The following is a 15,989-nucleotide window of genomic DNA, read 5'->3' as shown; positions in this document are numbered from 1 at the left end:
TACTTGCGTGTTCAGTTCACTCCCTCGTCGGCTCGTTGGGGAGACATTAAAGTTTCACGCTGAGCAAAGTGTTGCTACCGGGTTATTCCTGTTATTCTAGCTTTAACCACAGAATAAGTAATCGTACCTACCGTACAGAATAGAAACTTCCTACAAAACCGAAGTTTGACAGTCATTCAGGGACGAATCATTTTATAATGTATTGCACTATCCCTTTCGACTATTTAGGGTTGTCAAAATTCAAGTCATTATCTTAGGGGCTGTTCATAAATTACGTCATTTATTTTTGACGATTTTTAACCCCCCCCCCTCCCTTAAAATCATCCAAAAATCATGCTTCGAATGACCCCGTTTCCTCCTACGTCATGCTACCATCAGCCGATTTGATATGACGTAATTTATGAATAGCCCTTTATCTGTGGTTGTGCACGCAAAGGGACGTCAAGTTGTGCCAACCCTAATAATTGCTCGGAGCAATGCTGAGCCGAACGGAGCCGAGTATGCCCGAAGGGAACAGTTTCGCCCCCCTGCTTTAACAATTAATTATTTAGCCCAAATATGCTTTTCGCTATGCTATACTTACAATAAAATACCTATTTTTTTGGTCACGTAGTAAAGTTTATTGAGCATTTTCAATAATTACTAAACGCACATCTTAATTTTCTTTTGTTTTACAGAAACATTTTGAAAAAGGCAGGCACTATTTGACAGCATGAGCATACTTAAGCTTTTTTGAGCTATGTTATTAAGTAGCTAGGTTAAGTACATAATTAAGTGCACTAATTTTATTTTATTACTACCCGTAGCATAAATTAAATTTTATTTGCATAATCTGTAAGGTAAACGTCCCAGTGCTGGACATGTTGATGACCAATAGTCAGGGGCGTATTTTGAAATTTGGCGCCCCGGGTCAATACGTTTCACCGCCCCAGAAGTCAAGGAAGAAAAACAAAATGCAATCCGTCAGGGGCGACATATGCCGCCCCTGGGGGTTGGGTTGGCGCCCCGGGCCTTGGCCAGGGTAAATACGCCCCTGCCAATAGTTGACATCATTTTCCTGTATTGCTATTGACAGTAAGGTAATTATTGAAGTGAGTTTAAAGATGTACTGGGACAGTGACGAGCACGTTTACCTTAGTAGATAAAAGAAAAAAAATATGTACGTCACGTAAGATAATTTGACTGTTCAATCGCCATGCTTAAAATATCTGTCACGCGTCTATTTTCAAGACGTAACAGTACATTTTTTGTACAAAAGTAGAAATATATTACAAAGGCATTAATTATCAAATTCACTAAAAATAGTAATAAATCTTTATTAATTCATGGCAGTGTTTCATTTGTAATAATTATAGATAAGAATTTATTTATACAACAGATATAAAAAGTAATATTACAGTAATTTACAAACTTAAAAACTAAATCTAAAAATTAAGTGTACTATAGACTAGGGTCGATAGGTACCCGGGTAAATGTGCCTAGACCGCTGCTGGCGTTGCCTCTTTGAACGGCCAGCGAATTATGCAGGACTATATATGCGGCGGCTATACATGACGTATTAATGCCAGGATCGCACGTACCGAGTAGAGTGGCGAGACAGTAAAACGAAGTATGAAATTGTTACTCGGCCGAGTAAAAATTCCATACTTCGTTTTACTGTCTCGCCATTCTACTCGGTACGTGCGATCCTGGTGGCTACTGGTACAAAGTCGAAGGCCGTTTCAGCTCGGCGTAAAAAATAATTGAAGCTAAGTCTTCTCCACCCAGCCGAGTCTACCACGGCCGAGCACGAGCATGAGCACATCATCTTGTCCAGGTCCGGGAGACACGCGGGAGAGGTGCCAGGACCGCTTGCTGGGGAGTTGAGGAGTTTCTGAAATAAAGAAACAGTTTATAATCTTCGTTATTTATCGTAGATGATGATGTTGTAAGAGAGAATAATGTTTATTCCTGTAGTTTAATGAATACTTAAATAAATATATATTTTTTTAATGAATATTAGGGGACATCTTACACAGATGAACCTAATCCCAAACTAAGCAAAGCTTGTACTATGGGTGCTAGGCGACGATATATACTTATATAGGAAACACCCATGACTCAGGAACAAATACTTGTGATCATCACACAAATAAATGCCCTTACCGGGATTCGAACCCAGGACCATCGGCTTCACAGGCAGACCAGTCGTCATTTATTACTTTACCTAGTTGTTTAACTAAATGTGCACTGAGGCACTCGCATAGGATTGCATTTAATTAAAATGGACGCCGCACCGAACGCCTCCTCGTTACATAGGTATATGTATAATCGTTGTATGTATGTATGATCTGTGCCCTTACGCTTCTGCCACAAAACGCACGCACCATAGATTAAAACAAATGTACGGTGGTCGGCGTCGAGCATGCACGGTGCACGCTCGGAGCATGCGTTCCGTGGCCCTCGGAGCTCGGGTTAGATTTCTAGATTGTTCAGTGGATGAAATAAATTGTACATAAATACTAACCGCCGCCACTATCGACTACTACCTACTACTACTACTACTACTACTACTACTACTGTGGCTACTAGCGACGCGTACGCTGCTGTTTCGTAGCGGTGTAGCCAGATGGTTACCTAATTGATAGTCCGTAACTCTACTTACCGCCGCCATTTCTGCCGCGGCACGCGTGTCGCTAGCTCCGTCGTCGTAGTAACGCACACGAGGACAGTACCACATGTGTGGCTACTAGCGACGCGTACACCGCTGTTTCGGAGCGGTGTAGCCAGATGGTTACCTAATTGATAGTCCGTAACTCTACTTACCGCCGCCACTTCTGCCGCGGCGCGCGTGTCGCTAGCTCTGTCGTCGTAGTAACGCACACGAGGACAGTACCACATGTGTGGCTACTAGCGACGCGTACACCGCTGTTTCGTAGCGGTGTAGCCAGATGGTTACCTAATTGATAGTCCGTAACTCTACTTACCGCCGCCACTTCTGCCGCAGCGCGCGTGTCGCTAGCTCCGTCGTCGTAGTAACGCACACGAGGACAGTACCACATGTGTGGCTACTAGCGACGCGTACACCGCTGTTTCGGAGCGGTGTAGCCAGATGGTTACCTAATTGATAGTCCGTAACTCTACTTACCGCCGCCGCTGCTGCCACGGCGCGCGTGTCGCTAGCTCCGTCGTCGTAGTAACGCACACGAGGACAATACCACATGTGTGGCTACTAGCGACGCGTACACCGCTGTTTCATAGCGGTGTAGCCAGATGGTTACCTAATTGATAGTCCGTAACTCTACTTACCGCCACCGCTGCTGCCGCGGCGCGCGTGTCGCTAGCTCCGTCGTCACAGCAACGCACACGACGACAATACGACATGTGTGGCTACTAGCGACGCGTACGCTGCTGTTTAGTAGCGGTGTAGCCAGCTGATTACCTAACTGATAGTCCAGTAACTCTACTTACCGCCGCCGCTGCTGCCGCGGCGCGCGTGTCGCTAGCTTCGTCGTCGCAGCAACGCACACGAGGACAGTACCACATGTGTGGCTACTAGCGACGCGTACGCTGCTGTTTGGTAGCGCCGTAGCCAGGCTGTTACAGTTTGTAAACAGTCCTGGGAAACGGAAAGAATACACATCAGTCGATACCTGCTAGAGCGTTCTCAATCTGGCTCCCTTTTGGATGTAAATACAATCGGGAGTCGATAAGTTTCCTTCATCTTAATATTTTATCAGAATTTACAAGAACTAGTTTTTTATTAACACTTTCTGACCTTACAAGTTACAACCAGATAAAACTAGTTTCATTACAATAGTTTTCGTCATGAAAAGATAAATTTAATGACAATCCGAAAATGTAAAAGTTACAAAAAAGCACGAGCCAGGATTTTATAATCCACAAACCACATGACTAGAATTACATGATTTTGTAAATTTTTATTTTTTAGTGTTCCGTAACTTGCATACAAAACTTTGTTCACGGAACACTTCATTTCTATAGAATAATATGATATGTGGTAGCACTAACCTTCTGGTACATATTGCCGGTAGTGCAGTTGTCAGGGATGCCGGCACGGCCACAGCAGGACCATGGTAGCTTAGATGGTATGGTTGTAGTACCGCTGAAAAAAACCTTGTAGATAGCAGATACCTAAGGTCATAAACGTAAGTGCCGATGACTATAGTGCTTCTTAGGGCCAAAATACTATGTATTGGCCAGTACATATTCTAGAAGTTCTAGAATATTACTTATCTAACTTTTAGGTATGTAAATTTACTGTTTTTCTACATTAATAGAAACCGATTAATTTTGACAGTACTATTAACTGAACCTCAGAAATATATAGCGGAAATTAATTCATAACTATAACAACTGCTACACTGTTTTCCCTAGACCAAGAGAAGAACTCCCATAGTAAATTTGAATTTCGCCCCTTTTCTAGTGACAAAGTTGATATGCCAGAGTATACAAACTGATGACCACGTACTTGACATTCTCGCAACAGCTAAACGCGATGCGAAACGCGTGAGTCCACTGTCCATCCTCTGTTAGTAGACCTTTCTGGAAACAAAACAACCATACAAAACTGTTTAAAAATAAAAAATATATAAGTACAGATGTAGTGTATATTTGTTTTCTATCGGATTTTCTCTGAATTAGTATTTGTCTTGATACTTCAGTCAACCTCGGTACTTTTTGTAGCGAGCCGAGACTGACTGAAATAGCAAGACACGTTCGTACGTGGGAAGCCGGGACGGGTCGCTAGTAATTTTCTACAACTTCTTGTCGGACTATACTTCAAAAGGGGTCTACAATGGAAATACTGACCTCAAGTAGGGTAGACGAGAAGTAATAAAACAGCGCACACTCCAGCAGAAGCAGCAGCAGAATTAGCGCTGAATACTGTAACAACATTTTGTTTCATTAATAAAGAGGTAGACAAAAAGAATATATTTCATTTCATTATTTATACAAAAGGTTAATGGTATATAAAATCATACAAAAATAACTTAAATATATCTAAATATTAAAATATTTTAATCTAAAAGACCTCCGCGAGTTGTACCGGGTGCAAAGGTGCCCATCACACTTGCCGCGTTACCATGTTGGATAGCGATGGCCAGCCTTTGCACCAGGTACGAACCCGCGCGAGCATCAGAGGTCCTCTCCCTAATTCTACGTCCCACCTCCCTTATAAAAGCTATGGCGTCAGACCCCTAACACCCCGTTATCTCGAAGGCAAAAAGTAGGTATAGATAAAACGGTAAATAGGCCACTTTAAGGAAGACTCACGCTAGACCGGGCCGAGGCGTCTGACATGTCATTTTCTATGACGGCTGATCGGTGATCACGTGGTGCTTTCCGTAGAAAACGAAGCGCCGGAAGTTCCGGCCCGGCCCCGGCCCGGTCTAACGTGAGCCATCCTTTACACATGCATACAATTTTCATGACGAATCGAGACCGATACAATTTGTGGCTTCTCTTGTAAACTTGGTTGGACCAGTGGGGAGACACTCCTACTTTCGGGTAAACTCGGCTCCGTTCGGCTCAGCATTGCTCCGAGCAATTAAGGTTGGCACCACTTGAAGTCCCTTTGCGTGCACGACCACACATAAGATAATGACTTGAATTTTGACAACCCTAAATAGCCGAAAGGGATAGTGCCATACATTAGAAAGGGATAGACAGATTCGTCCCTGAATCGCTGTCAAACTTCGGTTTTGTAGGGAGTGTCCTTTCTGTACGGTAGTACTATTATTTATTCTGTGGTTGGGCTCTAAGAGGTTTCCGATCCTTGGTAGAAATAATGAAAGATTAGCATCACTGATGTCAAAGATCTTTTTGCGCTTACGGTATAATAGCTGGTTTGTTAGTGCACGACACCTTGCATTTTGAGACTATGCGCTGAAACTTGGCACAGTTGATTGTTAGCTGGTCTTGAGCAGATACAGACCGGGAGCCGTCGAGAGCCACCTCTCATTTAGTGGGGGGAGGGGGGGAAGATCGACGCTGCGGCGCTTCACTTGGAGCAACATTTCTCTAAAACTATACCTATTAGGGCACGTAATACATCATTTTCGGATAAATTGAGGATGAAGAATCTATTTTAAGAACAAAAACAATGCACTTTCTAACAAAAAAAAAATTAAGTAGAAAAGACTACAAAACGTATTTTTTATTTTTTTATAATCACCAATTTTTTTTTTAATTGTAGTATGAATCTGAAAACTAAAAATACAGTCGTAAAGCTACACTTATTACGTTTAAAAAAATATATAGTTTATTATACAAAACTGTTGATAAATGGGAGATAAAAAATAATATACAGCGTGAGTCAGAGTGATCTCATTACAAAATATTATTAAAATGGGAAAGTTACTTATAATTTGTTCTACAATCGTTTTTTTTTTAGTTTTTCGTAAATAACTCGTAAACGGTAGCCCGGAGCAAAAAAATATCTTTTACGTAAATAATCTGTTTCAGATTTCTTATAAAATAAGAGCCACTTTTTTTCGCTAGGATCAATATTAAAAAAAAATATTGAATGGAGAAAATAAATTCTAAGGTCCCCTTTTTTAGTAATTCGTAAATAACTCGTAATCGATGGCCAATAGCAAAAAATGTTTTATTACATGAATAATGTAAATAAAATTTCCTACAAAAAAGGTCATTTAAACTTTTTCGCTGGGATCAATATTAAAAACGATATCTGAGGGAGAAAATAAATTCTAAGGTCCCCTTTTTAAATATTGATCCTAGCGAAAAAGTTTGAAGTTTTTTGTAGGAAATTTTATGTAGATTATTCATGTAATTAAACATTTTTTGCTATTGGCCATCGATTACGAGTTATTTACGAATTACTAAAAAAGGGGACCTTAGAATTTATTTTCTCCCTTCAATATATTTTTTTATATTGATCCTAGCGAAAAAAAGTAGCACTTATATTATAAGAAATCTGAAACAGATTATTTACGTAAAAGATATTTTTTTGCTGTGGGCTACCGTTTACGAGTTATTTACGAAAAACTAAAAAAAATAAACGATTGCAAAACAAATTATAAGTAACCTTCTCACCTTCATATGAGATCACTCTGACCCACGCTTGATATTATTTTTTATCTCCCATTTATCAACAGATTTGTATAATAAACCGTATATTTTATTAAACGTAATAAATGTAGCTTTACGACTATATTTTTTGTTTTCAGATTCCTACAACGCTTTTAAAAAAAATTGGTAAATATAAAAAAATCAAAAATACGTTTTTTAGTCTTTTCTACTTTATGCTTTTTTTTTGTTAGAAAGTGCATTGTTTTTATTCTAATAATAGATTTCTCATCCTTAATTTATCCGAAAATGATATATCACATGCCCTAATAGGTATAGTTTTAGAGAAATGTTGCTCCAAGTGAAGCGCGGCGGCGTCGAACTTCTCCCCGTCCCCCCCCACTAAATGAGAGGTGGCTCTCGATGTCTCCAGGTCTGTATCTGCTCAGGACCAGCTAAGAACCAACTGTGCCAAGTTTCAGCGCATAGTCTCAAAGTGCAATGTCCCCATACAACGGTGTGCACTAACAAAGCAGCTATAATTTTTGAATCGGAAATCTACGATAAATAAAAATAAATGTCATGTTTCCGGAAAAAACGGAACCCTTATAGGATCACTCGTGCGTCTGTCTGTCTGTCCGTCTGTCACAGTCTATTTTCTCGAAAACTACTGGACCAATTAAGTTGAAATTTGGTACACATATGTAAATTACCCAAAGATGAACATCTTTTTTTTATAATTTTAAAATACATAGCTTCGAAGTTATTTAAGAAAATAGCCAGAAAGGGGGAAGGTCCCCTTTATCTCTGAAACTACTCGGTCTAAAATTTTGAAAAAAATACACCAAATAGTTCTTTACCTATAGATGACTGGGAAACCTATTACAAATGTGCAGTCAAGCGTGAGTCGGACTTATGTACGGAACCCTAGAAACGCGAGTCCGACTCGCACTTGGCCGGTTTTTTAGTTTGCCATCTTACCATGATCAGCAGGAACTGTGAGTGTGTAAGCGCCCCGCAGAACCCCATGAAGGCCACGAAGAAAAAGAAAAGCGCCAGCAGAGCCAAGGCCACGCCAAGGGACGCGGTCAACGTGTGTGGCGCCAACAGGGTCTGCAAAAGACACGACCAGTACCGTCTTTGCCATAAGGGCACATGGGGCCTGTGCCCAGGAGCCCCATCCTCAGGGGGCCCCGAAGGACAGACAGTAACAGTATATTTGATTACTCATAATAAATAGAAGATCATAGTAGAAAAATGTTAGTTAAATTCGCTTTCTTTACTTTCCATAAGGGCCCCAAATTCTTATGTGCCCAAGGGCCCCGGCATAGTTAAGACGGCCCTGAACGCGACTTAACTCCATTTTCACATGATTTTCACCGAACGTTCACGGCTCGCCACGACATTGAGCGACTTGCGACGGCGGCAGCGACAACTATAGGCGGGAACCAGTGGGAACGAAAGGTCCAATCGCTGTGTCTCGCTCCAACCTATGGTTATCGCTGCCGCCGTCGCAAGTCGCTCAATTTCGTGGCTGAGCCGTCAGGATGTGGAACGATTTCGTGGGCATTTTATACCCAAGCGCTTTTGTTAGAAAGAGCGTTTGAACCATAAAAAAAAAATAACATAAAAGAACGTAGTAGTAGTAGGGAATGTAAATCAAACATTTAGTTATACATGCATAACAGACAAATATAGGACCCTACACTGGGCATGGCCCGGCAAGCTCTTGGCTGCTTTTTAGGGTTCCGTGCCTCAAAAGGAAGAAAACGGAACCCAAATAAGATCACTTTGTTGTCCGTCCGTCCGTTTGTCCGTCTGTCTGTCAAGACCCTTTATCTCGGGAACGCGTGGAGATATCGAGTTGAAATTAAAACAGTCCCTTGAAGCTGTGAAAAAATCATATCTCTACATATATTTCGACACTCACTGGAATTAAAATTTATAGGGTAAAAGCAAGTAATATCGTCTTACACTATAAGTACAGGGAATAACCTAAATACTAAAAAAATAAAAGAAATAACAAATAAAACAAAAAATAAGTTAAATTTGTAAGGGAACCCTCGGTGGGCGAGTCCGACTCGCAGTTGTCCGGTTTTTATTCTTATCTATCTATAATACCTTTAAACGAACAGTTCTTGTTTATATATTTACATATATCGGGGATCTCGGAAACGGCTTTTAACGATTTCGATGAAATTTGCTATATAGGGGTTTTCGGGGTCGAAAAATCGATCTAGTAGCTCTGTCTTATCTCTGGGAAAACGCGCATTATTGAGTTTTTATACGTTTTCCGAGCAAAGCTCGGACTCCCATCAGCCTAGTGTGGGGATCACTGTACTGCCTCTCTGTAATAACAATTTAGTTTCGAACTAAGGTAAAGGTACGGGTGCTCGACGCGGTCCCAGTACATGTTATCTTGAAACTTAAGTCATTGTCAATAGAGGTGACAGCAGGGTGTCATCTATTGGGCATTAGCATGTCGAGCACTAGTACGTTTACCTTACATGCCCTCAATGATTGCCATTATTAGATAACAATTACATTCATTGCTTCATCAGCTGACCCGGATCCGGCTTTGTCCGGACGACCCGGTTCCGGAACGTATCGAACATGATACGGCAATTTGTGATGTGTGATCCGATAACGGTGACATGCCACTTTTATATGTCGGTTAATGAAGATTTTTGGGGCGATTTCTGATAAAAAAGGGTAATTATTTGGGTCATTCGTTATCGGAAATGGGCAGTGTAATAATTTACGATTTGGGTAAAGGGGTACATTTTACTAAGGCTTATATCATACAGATTTTTTAAGAAATAGAATGTTTGAATATGCAATAAGGGTTAAGAATGAACATAAGGTATTAACATTGTACATTTTCTCAGAAATTTTGTCATTACGTTCTTAACCGCGAATAAGTGAGGTGTGCCGGCAATGAAATTACGTACTAACATTGCCGGTAGGTACTTACGGTAAGGAAGTACTTTCTGGATGTGATTTACATATAAAATTAAATCGTGATCGACATCACATTATTAACTTTTGTGTATACAAATCTGTAGGTACCTACATATACATGACCCATTAACTTGGATGCACAAATACGGAGCCATATGACTTGCGCTTCTCGCATTATGGAATGGTCGATGGCACGGTGCCGCCGTGCGGCTGACACCGGGAAACTATTTATAGAATACCTATCGAATTTGCAACTACTGCTCTATTCAATTATATTTGTGTCTTTCGTTATTGTTACACTGTTGATCTACTGGTTTCTGTTTTAGAAATTGGTTCCTGGTTATTAGATATGTAGTACAGAATATTTAAACTATGCCGCTTGGAAAGTCTCAGTGGGCTCAACTAGCTATACATATTTTAGGGCACGTATGAATAAGAATCAGAATCTTATTATTTGTGAAAACATAGGTACAATTATGGTGTTAAATTATGGACAGGTTTCTCTTTATTTTATCCACGGGTGCAGTATTTTTCACGGGGACAGTGAATTAAGGAAACTATCGGTTAGAGCTCAACCTACACATAGACTTTACCAGCCTTTGGTATTAAAATCATTGCCTTACCTTGACCACAGGGCTGTCAATCTTATTGACGACCGCCGAGAGCGTGACAGGCGAGACGATCACCCAAAGACCAAACGCGAACACTGCTCCGCACGCCATCTATAAGAAATCAATTGTAATTAATGTTTATGTATAGTCGGGACCGACAGTTAAAAATTTAAAAGGTACCTAAGCGAATATATGACAGAACAGAACAATCACCTGCGATCTAAATCACCTTCAAAGTGTATTTTTGTACAAAAAACTGGCACCCCTTCTAATCTACATCTCAGACCCGAGAAGATACCGGTGCAAGAAACTCGGGCGGAACCTTTTTCTAGACGGCCTAGACGACTTCGTCGAATGACTGTTTTGTTTGATAGACTGTGGTAGAACTCACGTTAGACCGGGCCGGGTCCGGGCCGGAGCTTCCGGCGCTTACTTTTCTATGACAAGTGACAGGTGATCACGTGATGCTTTCAATAGAAAAGGAAGAGCCGGAAGCTCCGGCCCGGACCCGGCCCGGGTGATTCATCCTTTAAGCTTTATTTGAGACCAAAAGCCCAGAAATCAAGGTCTTAATCAAGTAAAGTACTAGAGACAGGTGCAAGGTGATCGCGTGATAGGTCTCAGCCGAATCTGAAGGCCTAAGCAAAGCTGGCCTTCGAATCCTGAATATTTCAGTAGTGACGGTTGCTTCGCTCTGTTGGTATTACTCCACGTACTTCGATTATAGGAGATACACTTATCTATGGTCCGTCTTGTAGGTACAGTCACCACACGGGAATGTTATGTCATTTAGGGTTCTTGCTAAATTGGAAATTCTATAGCGTAAGTATTGAACAACCAATTTAGCTAGGACCCTAAATGGCGCAACAATCGCGAAGCGTGATAGGATATTAAAGCTAACTTTGCACCAAAACAGTCATTCGTCATATTTTCATAGAAATCTGTCATTAATTATGACACCGCCACACTTTGTGTTTATGTGTGACTCTATATGTAAGTAAAAAACTTAAGCACAGAAAAAATAATAGTACTACCGTACAGAAAGGAAACTTCCTACAAAACCGAAGTTTGACAGCGGTTCAGGGTCGAATCAGGCTGTCCCTTTCTAATATATCGCACTACCCCTTTCGGCTATTTAGAGTTGTCAAAATTCAAGACATTATCTTATCTGTGGCCGTGCACGCAAAGGGACGTCAAGTTGTGTCAACCCTAATAATTGCTCGGAGCAATGCTGAGCCGAACGGAGTCGAGTTTGCCCGAAGGGAGGAGTTTCGCACCCCCGACTTAAGTGACTAAAGCTCTTTTTTTTTTTTTTTTGTTATAGTCAGCAAGCGAGCAGACGAGCCGCCTGATGGGAAGCGGTCATCGTCGCCCATGGACATAAGCAACATCACAGGAGCCACTTAAGCGTTGCGGACCCTTGAGAACCCTAAATACCCGCTTCTTGAAGAATCCCATGTCGTAGCGCAAAGGAAATACCTCAGGAGGCAAGTCATTCCACATTCTGCACGTTCTGGGAAGAAACGAGCGAGATGCCCGCTTATTCTTGGTGTGCCATGTATCTAAGAAGTGGGGATGAACTTTGCTCCTTTGGCGGGAGGTGCGGTGATAGAAACGAGACGATGGCACCAAATCTTGCTCTTGCATGTAGTTGATTTATTAGACTTATATCGACCGGGATATGAACCGTGATTACCTTTTGTATTGTTTTCGAGCTCCCGATATTTCGACGCAGTTACATGCATCTTGTTCACGGGTAACGTGAGTTATAAACCAGCATTGCAAATTAAAAGTTTGTAATAAGTCAAAAAGTACCAACCATAACAATGAAGTTGACTACTAGCAGCACCGTCGCTGCGAGTTTAGAAGTTCTTCCCGTTTTCCCGCCCATTTTTATATGATCTGAAACAAGCATATACTTTATACTTACTTTGATGAAGTTTTGTGTAACACAACTTCAAACTTATTCAGAATATATGCGGTATTCGGCATTTGGCGGCGGATTCTTGTGACTCCGAAAAAATCTGCGAAGGTCGAAGACCGAGATCCACATAAAGGAGGACTCACGTTAGACCGGGCCGGAGCAAGGCCGGAGCTTCCGGAGCTTCGTTTTCTATGGAAAGGATCACGTGATCACCTGTCATCTGTCATAGAAAGGTAAGCGCCAGAAGCTTCGGCCCGGACAAGGCCCAGCCGGCTCGGTCTAACGTGAGTCATCCTTAAGGCTGAAGGCAGCAAAACGTCCTAAAGGAAGACAAAGATCAAAGATATCTCAATGGCAGAATAGCTAATCGGACGTAAGTCCTCTGTTAAAAATTGTTTTCCCAGCCAACTTATACGCTGAGAAAACAACCTTTAATTCGTCGACAACGAAACTTGAAAAGACTCGTTAGTACGACAAACAATAATAGAGGGTGATTGACGAGGTAAACATAGTGTGACCCCAATTCGGGCGCCATTTGTCATGTTAGTAGGCCGGGTCACAGGTGCAAGTTTGCAATCATTACTTTGTATACATTAATAATATGGAACTTTATTGATGATGAACAAAGAAATAAATAAACAAACATAATAAAACTTAAAAAACTACAGATAAAAAATTTGGCCTAGATCGCCGTCCATGGGCAAGGTGCCCAGAAGGCTGGCCGTATTTCCCCGCTGTATGGCTATACTAATACGCTGGGCGAAATAGTGGCCAGCCCTCTGGTCACCAGAAGCCTCTATTAACTAATAATATTAAGTAAGTACTTTTAAGTAATATATATTTTATTGTGCACCATAAAGTTAAAAAATACACAGAAAGCGAAATACAAGCTTAAGACTAGGTAACAACAGGCGGTCTTATCGTTAAAAAGCGATCTCTTCCAGACAACTTTGAATGGGTATAGTGCCGAAATACATATAAATAGTACTACCGCACAGAAAGGACTCCTATGCTGCCCCCTATAGTCCATGCACGGGGCCTATACATTATTTAATATGTCAAAAACTTATCAACCCACATCTACTTGGATTGTTCAAGTCATAACTTTAGGCTTGCCCGTAGTCGGGCATATAATCTAATTTCATATTTTTTATGGTTCCGTACCCAAAGGATATAAACGGGACCCTATTACTAAGTCTCCAATGACCGTCTGTGTGTCTGTCTGTCTGTCCGTCTGTCTGTCACCAGGCTGTATCTCATGAACCGTGATAGCTAAACAGTTGAAATTTTCACAGATAATGTATTTCTGTTGCCACTATAACAACAAGTAGGGCTCCTATACAACAAACGTGATTTTTTGTTGTTTTTTTGCGTAATGCTACGGAACCCTTCGTTTGCGAGTCTGACTCGCACTTGGCCGGTTTTTTTGTTTTTTGTGTGTAATTTAGTAATAAGAAGATAACCAGAAAGTTATTCACGGGCCGAGGCCAAGCGCAGGAAACAGGAAATAAGTCAATTGTGACTTTTACGAAACTTCGCGAACTATTTCACAAGTTGAGATGACTTTTGAAGTAAAAGTAGAACAGGAAAATACTTAGTAGGTAGATGACGTACTCGGGGGGGGGGGGGGGGGTCTTTAATCTCATTATAACTTACGTTTACCTACCTATACCTACATATAATTCATTGCTAAGGGCCGGTTGCACCAAACGGTCTGTCACCGTTAAGGACGACTCACGCTAGACCGGGCCGTGCCCGGGCCGAGGCGTCCGACATGAGATTTTCTATGACGGCTGATCGGTGATCACGTGGTGCTTTCCATTTGGCCCGGTCTAGCGTAAGTCATCCTTTTAAGAGTTTAATGCGTTCGCTAAATTTGATTGCATGGGAAATTTCATACTTTACTGTTGTTTCACGTTAATCGGTCTGTTAAATATGGTTGGTGCAACTGGGCCTTAGTGCGAGTTTCAAACAGAGGGTAAATTAGTATAACGATGGCAGAAAGCGGCAACGTACTAACCGCCACCCCACAAAAAAAAAATTGCATAGGTATTCAGAATCAGTGAATTTTTGTCTAGATAAATATATGAGATAGTTATTCTTATTCTTAAAGTGATGCTTCTCATCAAATGACGTAATTTTTTTGGTTCCCATCCTACCGACTGCGCCAAACGTTAATTTTAAATTATATAAATGTAAATAGTTATTTTCGATACAAGTGCAAAAAGTAGGAAATTATCTATGTGCTACTTTACCGCCCTAAGTCTGTACTTAGCACAATACGTTCCTATGTCAAAAATTTAAAGAGCCATATGTACTGTATAACGTTGTACAATACTCGTGTGAAAAGGTAATTTCCTGCCTTTCGCACTTGTATCGTAATGTACTATTACAGTACATGTGGCCCCTTAAACTTTCGACATAGGCACGGAAAGCGCACCAGCGCGGGAAAGTAGCGCTATATGTATTATAAATGTACTAGGTATTGTGCAACTTGGGGTAAGTGAGATTTTGTAAGCGCGGTCTATAACTAAGCGAGGAATTAAAGACTCGAACTTACAACATTCTTACCCCCGGAGTTACACACAATGTTTTTCATCACACTTGTGAAGAAAAAACTAAAATTTAAGATTTTTAAGCGAAATAGGCATCGAAAGCACAGACCTTAGGCATACAGCTACGATTGAAAAATATTTTAAACGGCTACAAATTAATCTGATGGCAACTGCACAGTGGCACATAACAAAGCCCGTCATTGGCCCGAAAGACAAAGAAGCAAGTCCGAAAAGGTGAATGAACCTGTGAATTATAGATATGCCAGCCGCGGTTCCCTTGGGAAGCGGGCGGTGCCGACCAAAGAGTAGTATAATATATAGGACAGTGCCGACCAACACAGGTCGCCTCCAGGGCAGCTATCACTACACCTTATACTTAGGTCACACTGAAAATTCCTGGACTGCCCACTCAGAAAAAATAAGTCGTCTCATATATCAGAATCCAGAAACTTTCAGTATGGCCCACGTAGAACAAAGTCCCCCGCGTCTGCATGTTTGTGTATATGTATGTTCGCGATAAACTCAAAAACTACTGAACGGATTTTCATGCGGTTTTAATCAATCAATAAAATTATTTTTGAGTAAGGTATAGGTGTATAATTTGTTAACCCGTGTGAAGCCGGGGCGGCTCGCTAGTTATCAAGTACACCTTATAAAACAAAGTCCCACGCCGCGTCTGTATGTGTGTTCGCAATAAACTCAAAAACTACTGAACGGATTTTCATGCGGTTTTAATCAATCAATAAAATGATTTTTGAGTAAGGTATAGGTGTATAATTTGTTAACCCGTGTGAAGCCGGGGCGGCTCGCTAGTTATCAAGTACACCTTATAAAACAAAGTCCCACGCCGCGTCTGTATGTGTGTTCGCAATAAACTCAAAAACTACTGAACGGATTTTCATGCGG

The 15,989-nt window shown here is 41.2% G+C and overlaps 1 protein-coding gene across 2 annotated transcripts; it reads right to left on the bottom strand.

Annotated features, from left to right (window-relative positions):
- Positions 1-1,748: 1,748 nt before the first annotated feature.
- LOC134803389 (CD63 antigen-like) lies at positions 1,749-12,502 on the bottom strand. Of its 2 annotated transcripts, XM_063776206.1 has the most exons (8): positions 12,424-12,502; positions 10,617-10,715; positions 8,014-8,145; positions 4,813-4,887; positions 4,472-4,545; positions 4,012-4,105; positions 3,451-3,598; positions 1,749-1,873 (listed from the first exon to the last, which is right to left on the bottom strand). In XM_063776206.1, exons 1-7 carry the CDS (start codon positions 12,493-12,495, stop codon positions 3,482-3,484), a joined length of 663 nt encoding a protein of 220 aa, XP_063632276.1. In that variant the 5' UTR covers positions 12,496-12,502; the 3' UTR covers positions 1,749-1,873; positions 3,451-3,481. The 2 variants fall into 2 exon arrangements, with proteins under 2 accessions (XP_063632276.1, XP_063632274.1); XM_063776204.1 differs by lacking the exon at positions 1,749-1,873 and having other exon boundaries at positions 3,407-3,598.
- Between the last annotated feature and the right edge of the window lie 3,487 nt (positions 12,503-15,989).

The sequence above is a fragment of the Cydia splendana genome, chromosome 26, assembly GCF_910591565.1.
Source record: "Cydia splendana chromosome 26, ilCydSple1.2, whole genome shotgun sequence".
Classification (NCBI taxonomy): Eukaryota; Metazoa; Arthropoda; class Insecta; order Lepidoptera; family Tortricidae; genus Cydia; species Cydia splendana.
The sequence above is the reverse complement of the archived record's forward strand: the minus strand, read 5'-3'. Positions and strand labels throughout refer to the sequence as shown.